The sequence below is a fragment of the Palaemon carinicauda genome, chromosome 22 (genome assembly GCF_036898095.1).
Source record: "Palaemon carinicauda isolate YSFRI2023 chromosome 22, ASM3689809v2, whole genome shotgun sequence".
In the NCBI taxonomy this organism is placed as follows: Eukaryota; Metazoa; Arthropoda; class Malacostraca; order Decapoda; family Palaemonidae; genus Palaemon; species Palaemon carinicauda.
Window position 1 is genome coordinate 93594561 of NC_090746.1, and position 18243 is coordinate 93612803.

The 18243-nt window shown below is 35.8% G+C and overlaps 1 protein-coding gene across 1 annotated transcript in view; it reads right to left on the reverse strand.

Annotated features, from left to right (window-relative positions):
• Positions 1–19: 19 nt before the first annotated feature.
• The window catches only part of LOC137615970 (octapeptide-repeat protein T2-like), an 18483-nt gene continuing 259 nt past the window's right edge, over positions 20–18243 (reverse strand). Inside the window, exons 1-5 of the mRNA XM_068345652.1 lie at positions 18215–18243; positions 16730–16988; positions 15133–15285; positions 2853–3081; positions 20–745 (exon numbers count right to left, since the gene is read on the reverse strand). The exon at positions 18215–18243 is cut by the window's right edge and continues 259 nt beyond it. Of these exons, the coding sequence (XP_068201753.1) occupies positions 20–745; positions 2853–2912 (786 nt within the window). The 5' untranslated portion in view covers positions 2913–3081; positions 15133–15285; positions 16730–16988; positions 18215–18243. The remainder of the gene's footprint in view (positions 746–2852; positions 3082–15132; positions 15286–16729; positions 16989–18214) is intronic.

An 18243-nucleotide genomic window follows, 5' to 3' on the forward strand; every position in this document is an offset into this window, starting at 1 on the left:
ATATTAGAACTTTGTATGTTCAGTCATTCCATGTTGTGTAGCAGCTTCTCTTCCCCTGCTGCGTAGCGTTCCCTACACCTCCCCTGCTGCGTAGTGTTCTCTCCACCTCCCCTGCTGGGTAGCGTTCTCTCCACCTCCCCTGGTGCGTAGCGTTCTCTCCACCTCTCTCGCTGCGTAGCGTTCTCTCCAACTCCCCTGCTGCGTAGCGTTCTCTCCACCTCTCTCGCTGCGTAGCGTTCTCTCCACCTCTCTCGCTGCGTAGCGTTCTCTCCACCTCTCTCGCTGCGTAGCGTTCTCTCCACCTCTCTCGCTGCGTAGCGTTCTCTCCACCTCTCTCGCTGCGTAGCGTTCTCTCCACCTCTCTCGCTGCGTAGCGTTCTCTCCACCTCTCTCGCTGCGTAGCGTTCTCTCCACCTCTCTCGCTGCGTAGCGTTCTCTCCACCTCTCTCGCTGCGTAGCGTTCTCTCCACCTCTCTCGCTGCGTAGCGTTCTCTCCACCTCTCTCGCTGCGTAGCGTTCTCTCCACCTCTCTCGCTGCGTAGCGTTCTCTCCACCTCTCTCGCTGCGTAGCGTTCTCTCCAATTCTCTGGCTGCGTAGCGTTCTCTCCAATTCTCTGGCTGCGTAGCGTTCTCTCCAATTCTCTGGCTGCGTAGCGTTCTCTCCAATTCTCTGGCTGCGTAGCGTTCTCTCCATCTCTCTGCTGCGTAGCGTTCTCTCCATCTCTCTGCTGCGTAGCACACACTCCTGCAATTTTTCATTGGAAATGCTGAGAACTTCCATTAAGCTTTGTCAGGACAAGTCACAGCTTGGGAAAAAAAAATAAATAAAAATTTCATATCTAACTTCCGTCACATTACAGACAAACACACATTGAACAAAAATACAAAAACAAACTAGCTAAAATTTCCTAATACGATTTTGACATTCTATTTAATTGAAGACTAACGTCATTAAAATTAAAGATAAAATCAGAACAGTTGGATTACAATTATAATGATAGCAAGCAAATTTGACTAAGTTTCATAACAAAATGTTCAGAGGACAAGATTTAGATTAACTGTAATCGAGAGGGAAAAATCATATTTTGAAAAAATAAAAAAAAAAAAAAACCTGACAAAGGTTGCGAAGAAAATTAACTACAACACTAGCTTTAGGTTAAGAATTTATCATGAAGCTATGCTTAAATCAAATCACAACATTAAAAACAAAACTATTCACCATACACAGTACATTAGAATATGGAAGGATATAAATTAGTAATAGCCAGTCACTTGTTAAATCAGTTAAATCAAGCCACTTGTTGTAAAAACCATGCTAAACATAAGATTAACTTTAATGACTCTCAAATATTCAGGAAAATCTTATTTCACACCAAGCTCAATGACTGTATAGTGAGATAGGCAACTTGAAACAAATTTTAAAACATGTTTTGAGTCTCATGGATAGCAACCACAACCATACGATTATGTTTATCCAAACTAAATTTATTTAACTTTTTTTTCAGAAAACCTCTAAACATTAGATACTAGAAAATCACAAACTCGCCTGTAACTGATATCAAATTTAAGTTTCCCTACAGTTCAAAATGTGTTTACAAAGCTAAAATCAGTAAAATTAAATATTCAAGAGAACAAAAGCTAAGAACTATAAAACGTGCAAATGGGACCAGCCTAAATCAAGAGATCCAAAAAATAAGATTAACACGCTTTGTTCTACTCTTAGGGTACTATTCTAAGTTGTTAGCCTAACACCTCACCACTTGAAATACAAAGATTTAACTTATATATTATCTAGTTAACCAAAACCACTTCCATAAGATCAGATAGGAAAATGAGCAATTTTAAGCTTGTAATCAGGGAAAATGTATCAACAGAGCTGTTGAATTGAAAATCCAATAATGCCTAGAAAACTTTTTAACTAAAGTCAAAACATTACCCCTAACATTTTGTAACTGAATATTAAGGAAGCTTTACAGACCACCTTGCTAGATTTGCCGGTTATAAAAACGAAAAAAAAAAAAAACCTACGGTTGACCACTACTCACCAGCTACGATAATATAAAACACTGGATTCAAAATCTCTGGTAATTACGCCGTTGCATAAGACCTAAGTCTTAGATTTAGAAGATTAAAAAAGGCAGAATTTACTATAAATTCACAATTAACTCCCCCCCCCCAAAAAAAAAAAGAAATGCTTAAAATTTACGCTAGAAATTAAATACACAAAGTTACTACGAATGAAAATACGCACGGGTTAAGTGTTAGTTTAAAAATCTATCCAATATATTCCAAGTTTGAAAATCTTATCAATAAAAACACGAAATTACTTTGAAGTTTGCAGTACACCGAATGCTACCGAATAACAGTTTAAAGGATATGTAAACGCTTTAAAAAATACTAAAAATTATGCTACAAGAATTGTATCTAAGTTTCATTCCTTGGTAAGGCCGATTATTCTAAACAAAATTTTAAGGCTTTAGTTAAAGCCTTATAAGATTTGCAGTTTCTAATGATTACTCCAAACAGTCTTTAGCTATTAAGAATTTAAAAGATTAAAGACATGCCAGCTAAAAAGGTCTGATAAAAGGATTCATCTGGATTTATAAGAAATGACATTACTTAATCAGAAATTTTAATATAAAACGTTCGGTACTAAACACTGCTTATGAGATTAGCCGCCATCTTCCAGCAATTAAGAGTCCTCAATAGGTTTTACAGAGATAGATAAAAAGAGATCTCTAATACAAAACTGCAAGTCTGGTTTTATTGAATAATTAAAAAACTTGAAATTTCTTAACCTTACAAACTCTAAACACCAGCCGAGTGAGAAAAAAATGAAGAAAAAAGCTTACCTTCATAACAAAAGCCCATAAAATGGCGAAGATTACTGCAACACCATATTTAAAACACATGATTCAAACTCGATATGCACGTAGATTTGAGTAGCTAATTATCAAGGTGTGAATATGCCTCAGCCCCAATGCGCACTGACATTGCTTCCTGATTTCTTACCGTTTACAGTTCCATCTCGCCGGCTTTCTTTCAAGTTTAAACCAATCAAGAGGGTCCGTGTCATTTTTTCTAGAAAAAAAAATGAGAAAACGACTCCTGATTGGTCGAGACACTAACAAGGAATCTGAAGAAAACAGGTTGTTTTTAAAGACGTTACGTCATCACTTACAAAACCAGCGACATCTGTGAGTTACATAAATAACCATAAAAAAATAATGAAAAAAGCAATATTATATTCAATATTTGATAGGAAAATTATTCTTTATCTCAAGGGATATATTGATACGTAAAAATAAGAAAAATATATCTTATTGTATCCTTTTCCACTTCAAAATTTCCTGTGGAATAGCCAGTGTTTGTTGATCTGAATAGTGCATTGGATACCATGTACAATATTCTAGTCACATTTTTCATTTTCATTCTAAAGTGAACAAGTTATAACACGTAATCATCTGGTAATCCAAAATATATGTTACAATTTTCGATCGGGAAATAACAATGATTTCAGATACCTTCTTGCCTATAATTATGTTCATTTTGTTACATTTTTTCTGATATCTATTTTATTCTTTTGTTTTTTTTTTTCCGCACAAGACTGCTTTCCCTATATCAAGTCCCTTAGACTTGAAAAATTTTGGTTCTCAAGCTATGTTTTAACTTTGAAGTCAGCCTGCAATAATAATAATAATAATAAAAATAAAAATAATAATAATAATAATAATAATAATAATAATAATAATAATAATAATAATAATAATAATAATAATTTTACTACATTGAGCCACAATTCTTTATCGATTATTATTCGTGTCTGATATTGGGTTTAACACATTCACCACAAGACCCCAAGATATACAGATCTGATATTTCAGCCAACACAATACTCAGAAGTCTCCTCTGATTTGCAACGTATAAGAATATCATCTGCATATATTACTTGAAAATATCCCTGGAATTCATAACTTGCTATTTCATCTAATATTATATTAAGAGGCATGGGACTGAGTACACCCCCTTTTAATTTTTTTCGTAACCATGGAACATAACAGTTCCCTTTCTCTCACTCAAGGATTGTGATATTCATGTCAGCAGCTTGCTTTTCGAACCATTTTTAATGAGACGCTCTTATATCACATTGTTATTGGCTTTATCAAAGTGTTTCGTTTAAATGTTGTACACGACATAGACATTAAGCAAAATCCATTCATAGAGTTTACGAAACAATAGCAAAACATTGACAGGAAGTGAAAATGATAGCCAGCATACATGAAATATAGCTATAGATAAGATTCAACATTAATACTTAAAGTATTATATACGATCCACCGAATACTTAAGGCACATCAAAAACTAATAAATCATATACATGTTTTTACGAAGAAGTAGGTCCTGAGTTAACATCACAAATTCATTTGCAGCAAGGAACAGAAAACGTTGCTTAGTTTCAGATATTAAAAGTTGATATGAAGGAACACAACTTTTGATGTTGAACAGATGAATTTTTGAACTTCTTTATTTTCAAGATAAATCGTTGCAAGTTCAATAATAAATTCAGGGTCACAGTGAAGGTAGCTGAAATGTCTCCACTCACGAGTAGTGTTTGGTCAGGTATCTGTCACTCATCACCTGTCCTTTATATACGAGGGACTAAAACTCCCGAATATTCTTGATGGACTAGATGCTCCCATGACTAGCATTACCCCACATGACGCCACGCCACGGACCTACTCTAGAATCATCTTGTGTAACTCAAGCCTGTAAGAGGGCTCGTGTCAAAGCAGTATCTAGAACTCTCATCCCAAAACAAAACAAAATTTTCGAGTTACAATTACATTAACCTATAAAAAAATGAATTGAATTTATATTTACATCAACATACATGAAAATTTTAATTGTTTTATTTTTAAATCATATATGAAAAAAATATTACGTTTTATAATAAAATGTACAGAATTTTAACATACATATAACAAAAGGTTCCCTTCAAGTCTAAAATAGTTCGGCAGTTGATATTAGAAATGATGACACTTTTTGATATGTAATCAGAGGTACTGTGTGAGTGAGCTATAAGGGTAAAACAGTGAGGCGAGATGGACACAATTAAACTTTATTAAACAGAATTCGAGCTTATATACAAGCACTTGCAAGCAAGATCATCAAAAAAATTCAAACAAACTAAAACATGAGCTACCAAAATTCCAGAAGTTGGTCCATGACCAGTTTGGGGAAGAGTGAGCGATAAAAGCAAAGAAATACCATTGTATGAGCGTGTATGAAACACATTCGGTACATACCCCCACCCCTAAAAATTATATACATATGAAATAGGGCACCCTGCTCCTGAGAGGCACACTGTAAGCGAGTCATCTTGCAGGAGAAACAAGGTTTTAGGCAATCAATGGAGACCCAGTCTTCTTTGCCACAAATGTTAATTAAAAAAAAACTTTCGTTGTACGACGGATCACAAAGAAAGGAGACGTATAATGGGCCATTAGCGGTGGCTTGCTAGGGTTGCTGTACAAGAAAACATATGTTGCAGAATATGTCGGTATGTGTTGCTTTGCTGGGATCTTGTAAGTCAGGCAGCAGGCACTGGAGATTCTCAGAGGAGGTTGAAAATGAAAAAAAAATTCGACATAGACAGCCAGTAGGTCACCATAAACCATTTCAGCTGCCGAGACACCAAGTGCATCTTTAGGAGTGGTCTTTTGCAGCAAGTCATTGCAGCAGGACATTAAAGCTGCTTTGAGGGTGTGAAGAAAGCGTTCAACTATTCCGTTGACAGCAGGGTTGTAGGTGGTTGCCTGATGTAGGGTGATCCCGGGACGATTCGCTAATGATATCCATAAGTGAGAGGTGAAAGTGGTCACCTTGTTAGAAGTAATTTGCTTAAGGATACCAAATCTCACCCTCCACCCTCAGAATAAGGCAGATGTACATGAAGCGGACGTTGCAATTTCCATGGGAATAACTTTAGGCCAACATGTGGAACGGTCAATGACGGTAAAAAGATAACTATGTCCTTGGATGTGAGTAGGGACCAACTACATCTATGTGAATGTGGGCATAAGGGTGCTGAGGTTGAGGAAAGTGTGGCCACTCCTGAATCAGTGTGTCAATGTACGTTTGAAGTTTGACATGAAGTACAGGCACGGACCCAATGCATAGCATCCATAGTAATGCTGTACCGACTGAACTTCGTCTTCAGTAACTATGTTGTATATTGGCGCAAGGGATGTGAAAGGCCATGCATAAAATCAAGCACCTGCCAGTGCCGGGGAGCGGTTATCAACTGTCGAGGTCTACCAGCAGTGACATCACAGAGGGTGGTGGTGTTGAGGGGGCCGTCTTTCCCATGGAGGGGTGTTAGTGGGGCAGCATAGCTAACCTATTGTGCATTTTGTGATACAAGCACCAGATTTGGCACAAATGTACACTGATATATGGCGAACATTTTCAGATATTGAGCCACCCGGAATTCTCTATTCATGTCCGCCATATTGGAATTCAAAATGGCAGCCATTTGAAATCTACAATTGCGCTTATCTGTGGATCTAAAATTGCTATTGATTCGATTCTGGTGCCTAAATGTAGGTTTAGGGGGGCAAGGAATCCAATGGTTACAATCTGCATTGTGTATTTTTTACCACTGAGCCGCCATATTGGATTTCAAAATGGCCGCCATTTGAGATCTTCATTTTTGATTATCAGTGGGTCTAATGCTGCTTTTGACTCTATTCTGGTGTCTAACTGTATGTTTTGGGGGGTAAGGAATCCAATGATAACAATCTGCATTGTGTATCTTTTAGCATTGAGCCGCCATGTAGGATTTAAAAATGGCCGCCATTTAAAATCTACATTTGCGAGTACCTCTGGGTTTAATAGCACTATTGACTTGATTCTTGTGTCTAAATGTATGATTCGGGGGGGGGGGGGGCGCAAGGAATCCAATGTTTTGGTGGACAAAGATTCTAATGATAACAAAATACATTGCATACTTTTTACCTATGGACCGCCACTATGGATTTCAAAATCGGTGCTTTAAATTGCATGGCCGCTTCTCAATTTACAGTTTACATTATCTGAGGATCTAATGATTTGATTCTGGTGGTGGGGTGGTGGTAGTAATACACTCTTAAAAATTCCGTGTAAGAATGACCAGGAAAACGATCAGTTGAGGCCAAACTCCATTTCACTGAAAGGTAGTACACATGCAAAGCGGGGACAGGGCGTGCGGAGACGTGTGGCGGCCGCCGCATCTATACCACGAAACTGGCAGAACTTCCTACGAGTGGACAGCAACAAGACCGAGCTGTTTATGATTCTCTCAACAGCACTCTTGGAGTGGTTTGACCAGGAGGACAAGCAACTCGTCATTACTGATGGAGAGGCAGTGCTCAGCAAGCCACTCCTACCAGATCTGACTTCACTCGACCTATGCAACCATGAAGAGGCTGACAGGAGGATGTTGCTGCATGCATCCCACGCAGCTAAGCACGGACACCATTCAATAGTCATCCGGACTGTAGACACTGATGTTGTGGTGCTGGCAGTGTCCGTGGTACAGGAATTGCAACCAGAAGACAAACTATGGCTGGCATTCAGAACAGGCGAAAGTTTCCGATACCTAGCAGCACATGAAATAGCAGCTGGACTGGGACCAGAGAAGGCTCGTGCACTGCCAATTTTCCATGATCTAACTGGATGCGATATTGTGTCAAGCTTTGCTAGACATGGCAAGAAGACCGCATGGGCAGTCTGGACAGTACTGCCAGAGTTAACTGAGGCGCTGATGCAGCTGTCTTCCGCACCAAGTGACATACCAAATGATGCAATGTGCATCATCGAGAGGTTCGTGATCCTGTTGTATGATCGAACCAGTAAATGCACGGACATTGACAAGGCCAGGAGGAAACTCTTCGCAAGGAAGAACAATGTGCAGCTGATCCCTCCAACGAAGGCAGCTTTAGAGGAACATGTCAAGAGGGCAGTATATCAAGGTGGACATGTGTGGGGTCAGATACTGCTGCCAGAACCAGAACTCCCACCACCAACAAACTGGGGTTGGTCAATGACTGGAGGACAATACACACCATACTGGACCAGGCTACCTGAGGCAGCTCACACCTGCATTGAGCTGGTTTCTTGCAAGTGCCAGAGAGGGTGTGTGAGACGCTGCAAGTGCAAGAAGGCTGCCCTTGAGTGCACAGCCCTGTGTGTGTGTGTGTGAAGGGGACTGCACATGAAGATGAGTCCACAACATTCATTTACTTGTGGCAGTGGTGAACTGGTTAACATGAGATGGTTTATGTACACATATCTTCAGTACCGATGTATACCTAGCCTCAAATACAAGACCATTGTAGAATGTCAGTACACACCCAACCTTATATATTACACCATAGCATGTCAGAATTTTAACTAAGATATTTAAGACATGACCTAAGACATGTATCAAAATTAAGACATGACCTAAGACATGTATCAAAATTATAAAACTCAAAATTAGTAGTTGAAGTAAGTCGATATTTATTTAGAGTTTTACAGGGAAAGCTAGTTTTGAGAAGTTTACGTTATTTTGTGTTAATGTTCACATTATTTTCTGGATATTCAGACACAACCCCGAATTGATCCTTTTATGATATTGATTGAAGGAATGGAGAAAACTAATCATATATGAAAGGTACCATATCAAACCTAGAACAAAACAGAATCTAATCAATAACTCAAACAATTTTTACTTCACAGACTTTGAGTAAAATGTTGTCTTGTCAAAAATACATGATAATGAATATTCATCTCTCGTGAATTAAGTGGAGTACTGTAATAAAGTATGTCATTTTGAAAAATGGATATGGTCATGTACTGTAAAAATATTTGACCCAAAGGTAATCGCACATGTAGAATTCAAGTGGCGGCCATTTTGAAATCCAATATGTTGGCTAATTTATAAAGATACACAATGCAGATTGTAACCATCGGATTCCTTTCCTCCCAAAACATACATTTAGACACCAGAATCGAGTCAATAGCAGCATTAGACCTAAAGATAATCGAAAATGTAGATTTCAAACAACGGCCATTTTGAAATCCAATATGGCGGCTCACTGGTAAAAAATATGCGATGCAGATTGTTACCATTAGATTCCTTGCCCCCCAAAACATACAGTTAGACACCAGAATCGAGTCAATAGCAGCATTAGACCCAAAGATAATAGAAAATGTAGATTTCAAATGGCGGCCATTTTGAATTCCAATATGGCAGACATGAAGGGAGAATTCCGAGTGGCTCAATATCTGAAAATGTTCGCCATATATCAATGTACATTTGTGCAAAATTTGATGCTTGTATCACAAAATGCACAATCCTTTTGAAATTTCGAGCTAAACCGCCCCACTATGTGCACGAAGTTGTGCATGCTTGGTACTTTGGATCTTTTTGTTGGGTTTCTGCGAAGGTGTTATAATCCAATCCCAGGTGAATGGCAGACAGTGTGTTTCTTGAAAGGGCAACGGTAACAGGATTCATTTTCCTAAGAATGTGTTGAAGGGTGCAACTATATTCAGCCACAGTGAATAGTTGTCGTTGACGGTTGGACTAGGCATCAGACTGTCGAGGGAAGGTGGGCACCAGAGGTCTTTGGTCTATGAGAATGACAAAGGACATACCTTCACGGTCGAAGGTAGAAAGGTCGGATTCTGCCGTGGACAGTTTTCTACTAAAGACGTCCAATGTATGGGGCGAGTCATTGACCACCTGCTCGAGTAATGCACCAATAGTGACGTCGTTGGCATCTATGGAGAGAAGAAGAGGGGCATGTGACACAAGGAATGAGAGCAACAGCGATTGATAGGTCATTCTTCGCATCCCTGTATGCTGCTTTTTGAAGGGGACCCCACTTCAGGTCTTTCAGCTTACCTTTGAGGGAGGCACATAGGGAGGCAAGAGTGGCAGTGATGGCTGGTAGAGATCCATGATAATAGTTGAGCATTCCTAAGAAATCTTGCAGTTTTTTGTCGGTCGAGGGAGTGGGTAAGTTCTGAACGATTGTGAGCAAATTATAAGTGACGCTGCTCACAGTTCTGATAATTGCTTAGATCTCGTATACATCGACTTCCCTAACAAGTAAAGCTGTGTCCTACTCGTGTAAAATTTATATAAAATGTCAAGCAGACTATAATGGCATTTTTAGTTATGTTTTTGGCTTGAATTGGTTACAAATGAATAATGGTGTTGAGCATGTTCTTCCTTTGGATAGGAATCTAGTCAAAATAATTGATAGACATATCCCTTCTCATCTGCATGATACAGATTATGGCGCATGAAGTTAAATTCTAACAAAACTTGAAATATGAATATAAGTAGGTCGAGGACAGTGACTCAGCATCAATAATGTTTATAACTTTGTACGACTTTTAACATTCAAGACGTGATTCTCAACTGAAAATTTTGAGAAACACATGAGATCTCTCTCTTATTCAATTGCACAAAAAATTGGCTTATTGAGAAGGTCTTATACGATTTTCGGTGATCAATCTATTCTGAAGTAGTGTTTTGATTGATTAATTTTACTGTGTTTCAGGTATTGTTCTCTCATCTGAATCACATCGGTGTATTAAATTTCTTATTCCTGATCTAGATATTAATCTCTGGCACCGTCGTTTAATTAGGTCATTATGCATATTGCATAAAAAAAATTCATAATCCTGACCATCGTTTACATTCAGATATTCCTGGACAGTACCAGCCTCTTTGTGACACTAAGTATGCAGTTAATGATAATAGTCGTGCCTTTTCCATCATGAGGATCAATACTACACAGTATTCTAGAATCTTTTTTTTTTTTAGCTATGACAAAGTTATAGGAGGATCTTCCTAATCAGGTACTTGAATCAATGGATCTTCAAAAGTTCGGAATTGTAGGAATTGATTTCTAGGTTGAACAGGCTGAAAAAAAACTGTATATAGTTTATATATGCAAGATCTGTTTTAATAGTGTTACTGTTCCTAAAACCTTTTATTTTAATTGTTCTTTTCTTATCATATAGTTTTTGATTTCCTTGTTTCATTATCTCATAGGGCTATTTTTCCTATTTGGATCCCTTGAGATTATAGCATCCAGCTTTTCCAACTACGGTTGTAGCTTAGCTAATAATAATAATAATAATAATAATAATAATAATAATAATAATAATAATAATAATAATAATAATGCCTTCTTAGGAAGGAGGTAGATGCCTTCACGAGTGATGTGGTGACCTAACCTAAGAATGATACTTCGTTAGTGCCAAAGGTACACATGTCCTACCTGAATACAAGGCTGTTCTGTTGTAGGTGGTCGAGAAGGATACATAGGTGACAGAGGTGTTCTTCTTTTCCATCCATGAGGAATTGAAAATTAGCCCCAGCACTACGAAGGACAAAACAAGAGTGAATGAAGTTGTATGTACCAAAAGGGGTGGTGATGAGAGTCTTGAGGAGGTCTTCAGGTTTTATTATTATCATTATTATTATTATTATTATTATTATTATTATTATTATTATTATTATTATTATTATTATTATTATTATTATTATTATTATTATCAGCAAAGTAACAACCCTAGTTGGAAAAGCAAGATTCTATAAGCTCAAGAACTCCAACAGGGGAAAATAGCCCAATAATAAATGACGTCAGGTAGATCCTGAATAACCAAAAAATATGCATTCATATAAACATTAACAATACATATTTCTGAATCTTTAAGCGTTACTTTTATAGCCATAGATTCAGTACCGTTGACTTTATTAGCATAATAGTATGATGCTGGGATAGTATTCCTTATGTAAATTGTTAAACCTCTGCAATATGTGGATTCATCAGCTTGTAATTCAAAATAATTGCAACAATTAATTTGTAGTGAGGAAACCTTTCTACCTTCTTCTTGCATAGGTCTTGTATCAACATCTACATATACGGAGTATATGCATGCAAATCGGTATTTCGTATTCTTCTTAAACTATTCATAATCCAGGATATAAAATGGCGTTTGTGTGCCATTTTGAGGAATAGTCTTTCTTAACTTATTAGCAGAATGAAGTATATTCATTTTCAGCTCATTTGTTGGACTTACCATATATTCAGTTATCAAATAAAGAATATGTGTAAAATCTCTGATCACATTTTTCACATTATCTGGTTTAGATGACGAGACAGCCTTGCATGTAACTGGACATTCACCACCATTATCATATATCTCTTCAACCTCAACATTTTTACTCATACTTTCATTAAAAACAACTCTTTTATTTGGCAAAGATATACCATTCATAGATTTCTTAATACTTACCACGGCCTGTTGAAGTTCTTCAATCTCTTTAAGAAATTCTGATAAAAGAGTTATTATATTGAACTGATTCTCCTCACGAGTTTTGATCTTGACCGAATTTTGGTTTTGCTGTTCCATAAGCTTTTCCCAAGAAATTTTCACTAACCACTGGAACCTGATTATGAATAAAAGCAGAACTATCATTTCTTAGATTTTCATTATTTGTCTTAAGTGAACGATCACTTTTAGGCCTTCGGGGATACACTCTAGAACTGACATTATGAGCACCCATACAAATTCAGCGTTTTGATTGTTTTTTTTTTTTTTATTTCCCTTGATTTTGTCACCACACACTCTTGACTCGAGAGATATACCACAAAATCCAAACCAATGCTCATTTATGCACTTCAAGGCCATATGACACCACTTGTAACACTTACAACACATAGCAGGGCTATAACTGGTAAGAGAAAATCTTGGCTCGATAAGGAGACAAGAGATGAGAGAAAAACGACGTAAAGAAAGTGGAGTCGGTTAGTAACTAAAAATGCAGGGAGGGAATACAAGACCACAAAGTGCCAATATAATTACCAACTTACGGGGAAAAAAAACTGAACACTAAGAAAAAATCTAGGAAACCGGGAAATGCAAAGGAAAAAAAACAGAGCTCCGAATGGGTATAGCAGCCAAGAACTGGCTAATGAATTTCTAGAATTCATTAAGTTCGTACTTATATTTTACAAATTAATTGATTCTTTGTATCAAATGTGTTAGAATGCGTAATTTTAGAACTACTTGTTAGCTATTTAGAAAGTCTCGAAGAATTGCCAACATACAGACAATCATTAATATTTGTAGACAACTCTATGCTCTGTTGCAAATGATCTGTTCTAGTTGATGGATGAGGATAAAGGGGGGCGTCTTGATAATACTCCATCTTAGTACTACTTGCTATGCAGTTGTGCACAAACTAATTCTTAATGATTTACGGCCCATTGGTATTGAAGATGAAGGTTTATAGTAGATAGATTACGTTGTTGAAAGAAACTACTTTGCATGAATTGGAAACTCTTACTCATATTAAGGACCATTAAGCAAATAAGGACTACTTGGAAGTGTACTAGGTTCAATCTTATTCTTTATCTATACTATAGGTCTATCAAAAGCGTTGCAGAGGCAAAGGGAAGTTTGAACTATTTGTATGTGATTTACACTTAAAATCCTTCATAGATGACGTTGAAGATACCGTTTGGACTTTAAATAATGTTCTCACTAGTGTTAGGGATTGGACGACAATCAAACAATTAAATCTTAATGAAAATAAAACAGTTTATGGGGGTAGGATACTAAAACAACTTAAAAAAACTTGGGTGACAATCTAGTCTCCACCTCTAGCAGTCTGTGACAAATTTTTCTCTCTTCTCAAATGTATTAGGTATTAATATTCGTCGTTATCATCTTAGAAAAACATGCTTTTGTAAACAAGTATCTAGACGGGTATTCTATAAAGAAACTTGTGATCAACTGTGCTACCAGGATTAACTACTTTAGCTCAATATATTACAATCTACCCTATACTAAATAAGATTTTTCATAATTTTGACCATCCTTTACATTCGGATCTTCCAGGACAGTTCCATCCTGTTTGTAATTAGGCATGCAGTTAATTTTAATAGTCAGGCCTTCTCCATCATGAGGCTCAATACTGCACATTATTCTAGAAGTATTATTCCAGATTTGACCAACCTGTGCAATGATATTCCTAATCGGGTACTGGAATCACTAGCACTTCAAAAGTTCAAACTTGCAGCAAATGTTTTTATTGTGAACAGGCTGACATAAGTCTTTTTCAGTCTATATATTAATTATCTCTCTTAATGTTGTTAATGATTTTTCTAATATTCTATTTTAATTTTTTCATTATTTTCTGATATCGTTTATTTTTTATTTCCTTATTTCCTTTCCTCACAGGGTTATTTTTCCCAGTTGGAGCCCTTGGGCTCGTAGCATCTTACTTCTCCAACTAGGGTTGTAGCTTGGCTGGTATTATTATTATTATTATTATTGTTATTATTATTATTATTATTATTATTATTATTATTATTATTATTATTATTATTATTATTATTATTGATAATAATAATAATAATAATAATAATAATAATAATAATAATAATAATAATAATGCGTTACTAAAGTAATTACAAAACAATAAATAGAACAAGATTAAAAATAATGTGTTCCATCCCAAGAATGAATTATCCCTATGCTAACTGAATTACAGTGGCTGCTTATAAAAGTTAGAATAGCGTTCAATATACGTGCAATGACTCAAGTTATCAAAACCAGCCGTCCAAAACATCTAAGAAAATTTCCACACATCGTGCAGTCAACAAATCTGTAGTTACAGATGGTTTAAAGTTATTGAAGCATAGATGTACACCTACCTTTAATTAGGTTGTAGACTATGTAACAAGCTTCCATTAGACATCCAAAATAATTCATTCATTCATTTCAGATTGCCCAAAACTTGTGTCTGGACAAGGGTCATAGCCTAAGTATGACCGCAAGAATGAAAGACAGATGATATTAAAGTTTTCAAGAAATAACTGACGACTTTCCTATTTTCTAACAACTCCAGTGATGTGAATTTGACAATTAACGTGGAATATGCTGTGCAATATTCTAAATACTTAAAAATTTATACGAAAAACAAATCATTTAAGTCCTGTAGGCCAGGGCACTGTGCTTCCATGTGTTTTAAGACTAAGAAAGCAGTTAAAATTAGAAATGTTTTGATAAATCACTGACCTTCATCAGATCCAACGTTTCTGTAGCCTCTTTTTATGGGGGTTTAGCCAGCAGCCCTTTAAACACTTCATCGATTGCTTCTTCTTAGTCCATACTGTGACAAACTACAGACAGTGATGAACAAAGCTCAGTTCCCAATTCTCAGTCCGTTTTCTTTACTTGTTCACAAAAAAAAAAAAAAAAAAATTATTTCAGCCAGAATTAAAGCATACACTAATTTATTTATTGATTTAATCAAAACTGAACCTTAAAACAAAATAAAACTTATTAATAGTTATACATAATATGCAATTAGCTCAACAACAAGACAACAGTAATGAGCAATGATAAAACAACAATTTATAAGTTCTAAACCAACTATATTTTACACACATTTCGTTTGTTGTCTTAAACTTTAGACACCCAACCCTTTCTTTATTAAGAAACATGCACAAGTAAAAAATCACTTCAAAGTTATGTAACATCAGGTAGTACATCAACAAACCCGTTCCCAATTAATAGTTTTCCTATTATAATGTAATAATTTGTTAAAGTCTATCATGATACGTGATTTTTTTTTACTTTGACGTGTTTCTTGATACAAAGAGAAAAGGTATGAAAAATTTATTTAACATACGTCTGCACACCTTCCCCAAATATCACAGCCATGACACTTGACAGAAACCCCTCGCCTCCCACTCTTAGGTGCTAGGTAACTTTTGAAAAGCCCCTCTAGATACGTTTCACTTATCTGTCTAGATTCACAATTCATTTCAGTTTCAAGTTAGTTCTCCAAGAATGAATAAAAAAGATCGCAACTCTAACAACCCCTTCAGGCCGTGTGAGAGGTGGAAATAATAAAAGTATTGCTCTCTATAACATTTATATCACTCAAAGCTAGACACGGTAGTTGCTGAAAATATTATTGTAATATTCATTAATGTCATTGATTTTTGTTGAAACTTAATACATTAGTTATCTTAAGGATTTTTTTTCTTTTTCACTGGTTATCTATTTATGTTAATTTCACACTTAATAAGACTTGGCTGCTACTTAATGACTTAATGATAATGTATCTATTGTAAATTTCTTGCAGTATATGTTTTATACACAGAAAATTGTTTCATGCCAAACAAATCATAATCAAGTGAATCGGTAAAAAAATAATAAATATAAATGTTATATTGTAACTCTGTGAACTTATTTTCTACCGACTTGATATAAAATTACCTCATTTTGGGAAGCCCGATTCTTACTGGCCAAAAGATTGTTTTTGCATTACTGATAGTGATTTTTTATAATTCAAAAGACAACTCATTAACTCTTCAGCAAAACAAGAGTTGGTTAGATCCTCCATTCATATGTATGGTAGATAGTTGGGCTTCCAGCCAGGCCACTTAAAAACTAGAAAAAGCTATACACAAAGCACTTATTTCACCGGTATTGTATATTGCAAGTACTGACCTCATTTTAGTTTACCCCTAAATATTTTTTGGGATAAAAAAGGAAAATGGAATATTATATTACGGTAACACAAGTATTGTATATAATCAAAATTATACTGTATATGCAAATAAGTAAATTTTCCTACTGGTAAGACCAATGATGGCACACTCACCTCTTTGTCTACTGCAAGTAAATGTGTAACACTCGTAGTTGGTGTGTTACTAAGCAGTAACATACCTCCTTGTTGACAGATGACACTCCGCCGAATATGGGTTGAAATAATTTCAATTTTTCTCCCACATCTCGTTTTTCATAAAATAAAGGGTGTTCTGTTCTGCAGACGAAAACTGGGCATATTCCAGCACTGGATAAAGCTCCTTACCCAAATCTTCGTCAGTTTTCTTTGGTGATTTAAAACATAGAAAACGGTTCTGGAAAGTAATCAAGGAGACACTAAAGTATTCACTGATTTACTGGAAAAAAAAGGCAAATTTCAAGCAAAATACAACTTATTTATAATCACATACAATATGCAAATAGGTCAATAACAAAACAACGGTCATTACAAATTATAAAACAGTAATTTATAGAATATACCTCTTAATTCTAAACCAACTATATTTTACACACATTTCGTTTATTGTCCTAAACTTTTAGACACCCAACCCACTTCGATTAAGGAACATGTACAGGTGAAAAATTTTTTACAAAGTTATGTAACATCAGGTAATACTTCAACAACCCCACTCCCACTTGGTAGATTTCCTTTTATAATGCAATAATTCGTTAATGTTTAGCATGATACCAGGACTTTTTTTCACTTTGTCATGGTAATTAATGCAAAGGGAAAATGTATGCAAATTTTATTCAACGTACGGCTGCACACACTCCCAAAATGTCACACTCATGACACTTGACCATAACGACTCACCTCCCACCCCCAAGGCGTTACGTAATTTATTAAAAAGCCCCTGTAAATGTTTCAATTGTCTATCTACAAATACAATTCACTTCAATGTTAAGTTGGTTTTCCAAAAATAAGCAAAAGAATCACAAGGCAATGTGAATGTGAAAATAATAGAAATACTACTATATATTACAACTACTGTATATTACTCATGGTAACGGACGGTAATTATTGCGAATATTATCGTAATAGTCATTAATGTCATTGAATTAAAAAAAAAAAGAAAAAAAAAAAAAAAAAAAAAAAAAGTTGTAACTATGTAGACTTATTTTTTACAGACTTAACATGAAATTACCTCAATTTGGGAAGCCCGATTCTTGCTGGCAGAAGGAGTCTTATCATGACTGATAATAAATTTTTATCATTCAAAAGATAACTCATTTACTCATCAACGAAACAGAGTGGGTTAGATCCTCCATTTATATTATTGGTAGGTGGGTGTGCTATCAGCCAGGTCACTTAAAAACTAGGAAAGACTATACAAAAAGCACTTATTTCACCGATATTGTACATTGCTAGTACTGACCTCATTTTAGTTTACCCCTAAATAGTTTTTTGTAATAGAAAAAAAAAATATGGACCATTTTCTTACGATAACATAAGTCATGTATATGATTAGAATAACACTGTATATGCAAATAAGTACATTTTCGTATTAAAAAAAAAAAAGACTAATGATGGCACACTTACCTCTTGTCTACTGCAAGCAGATGTATAAC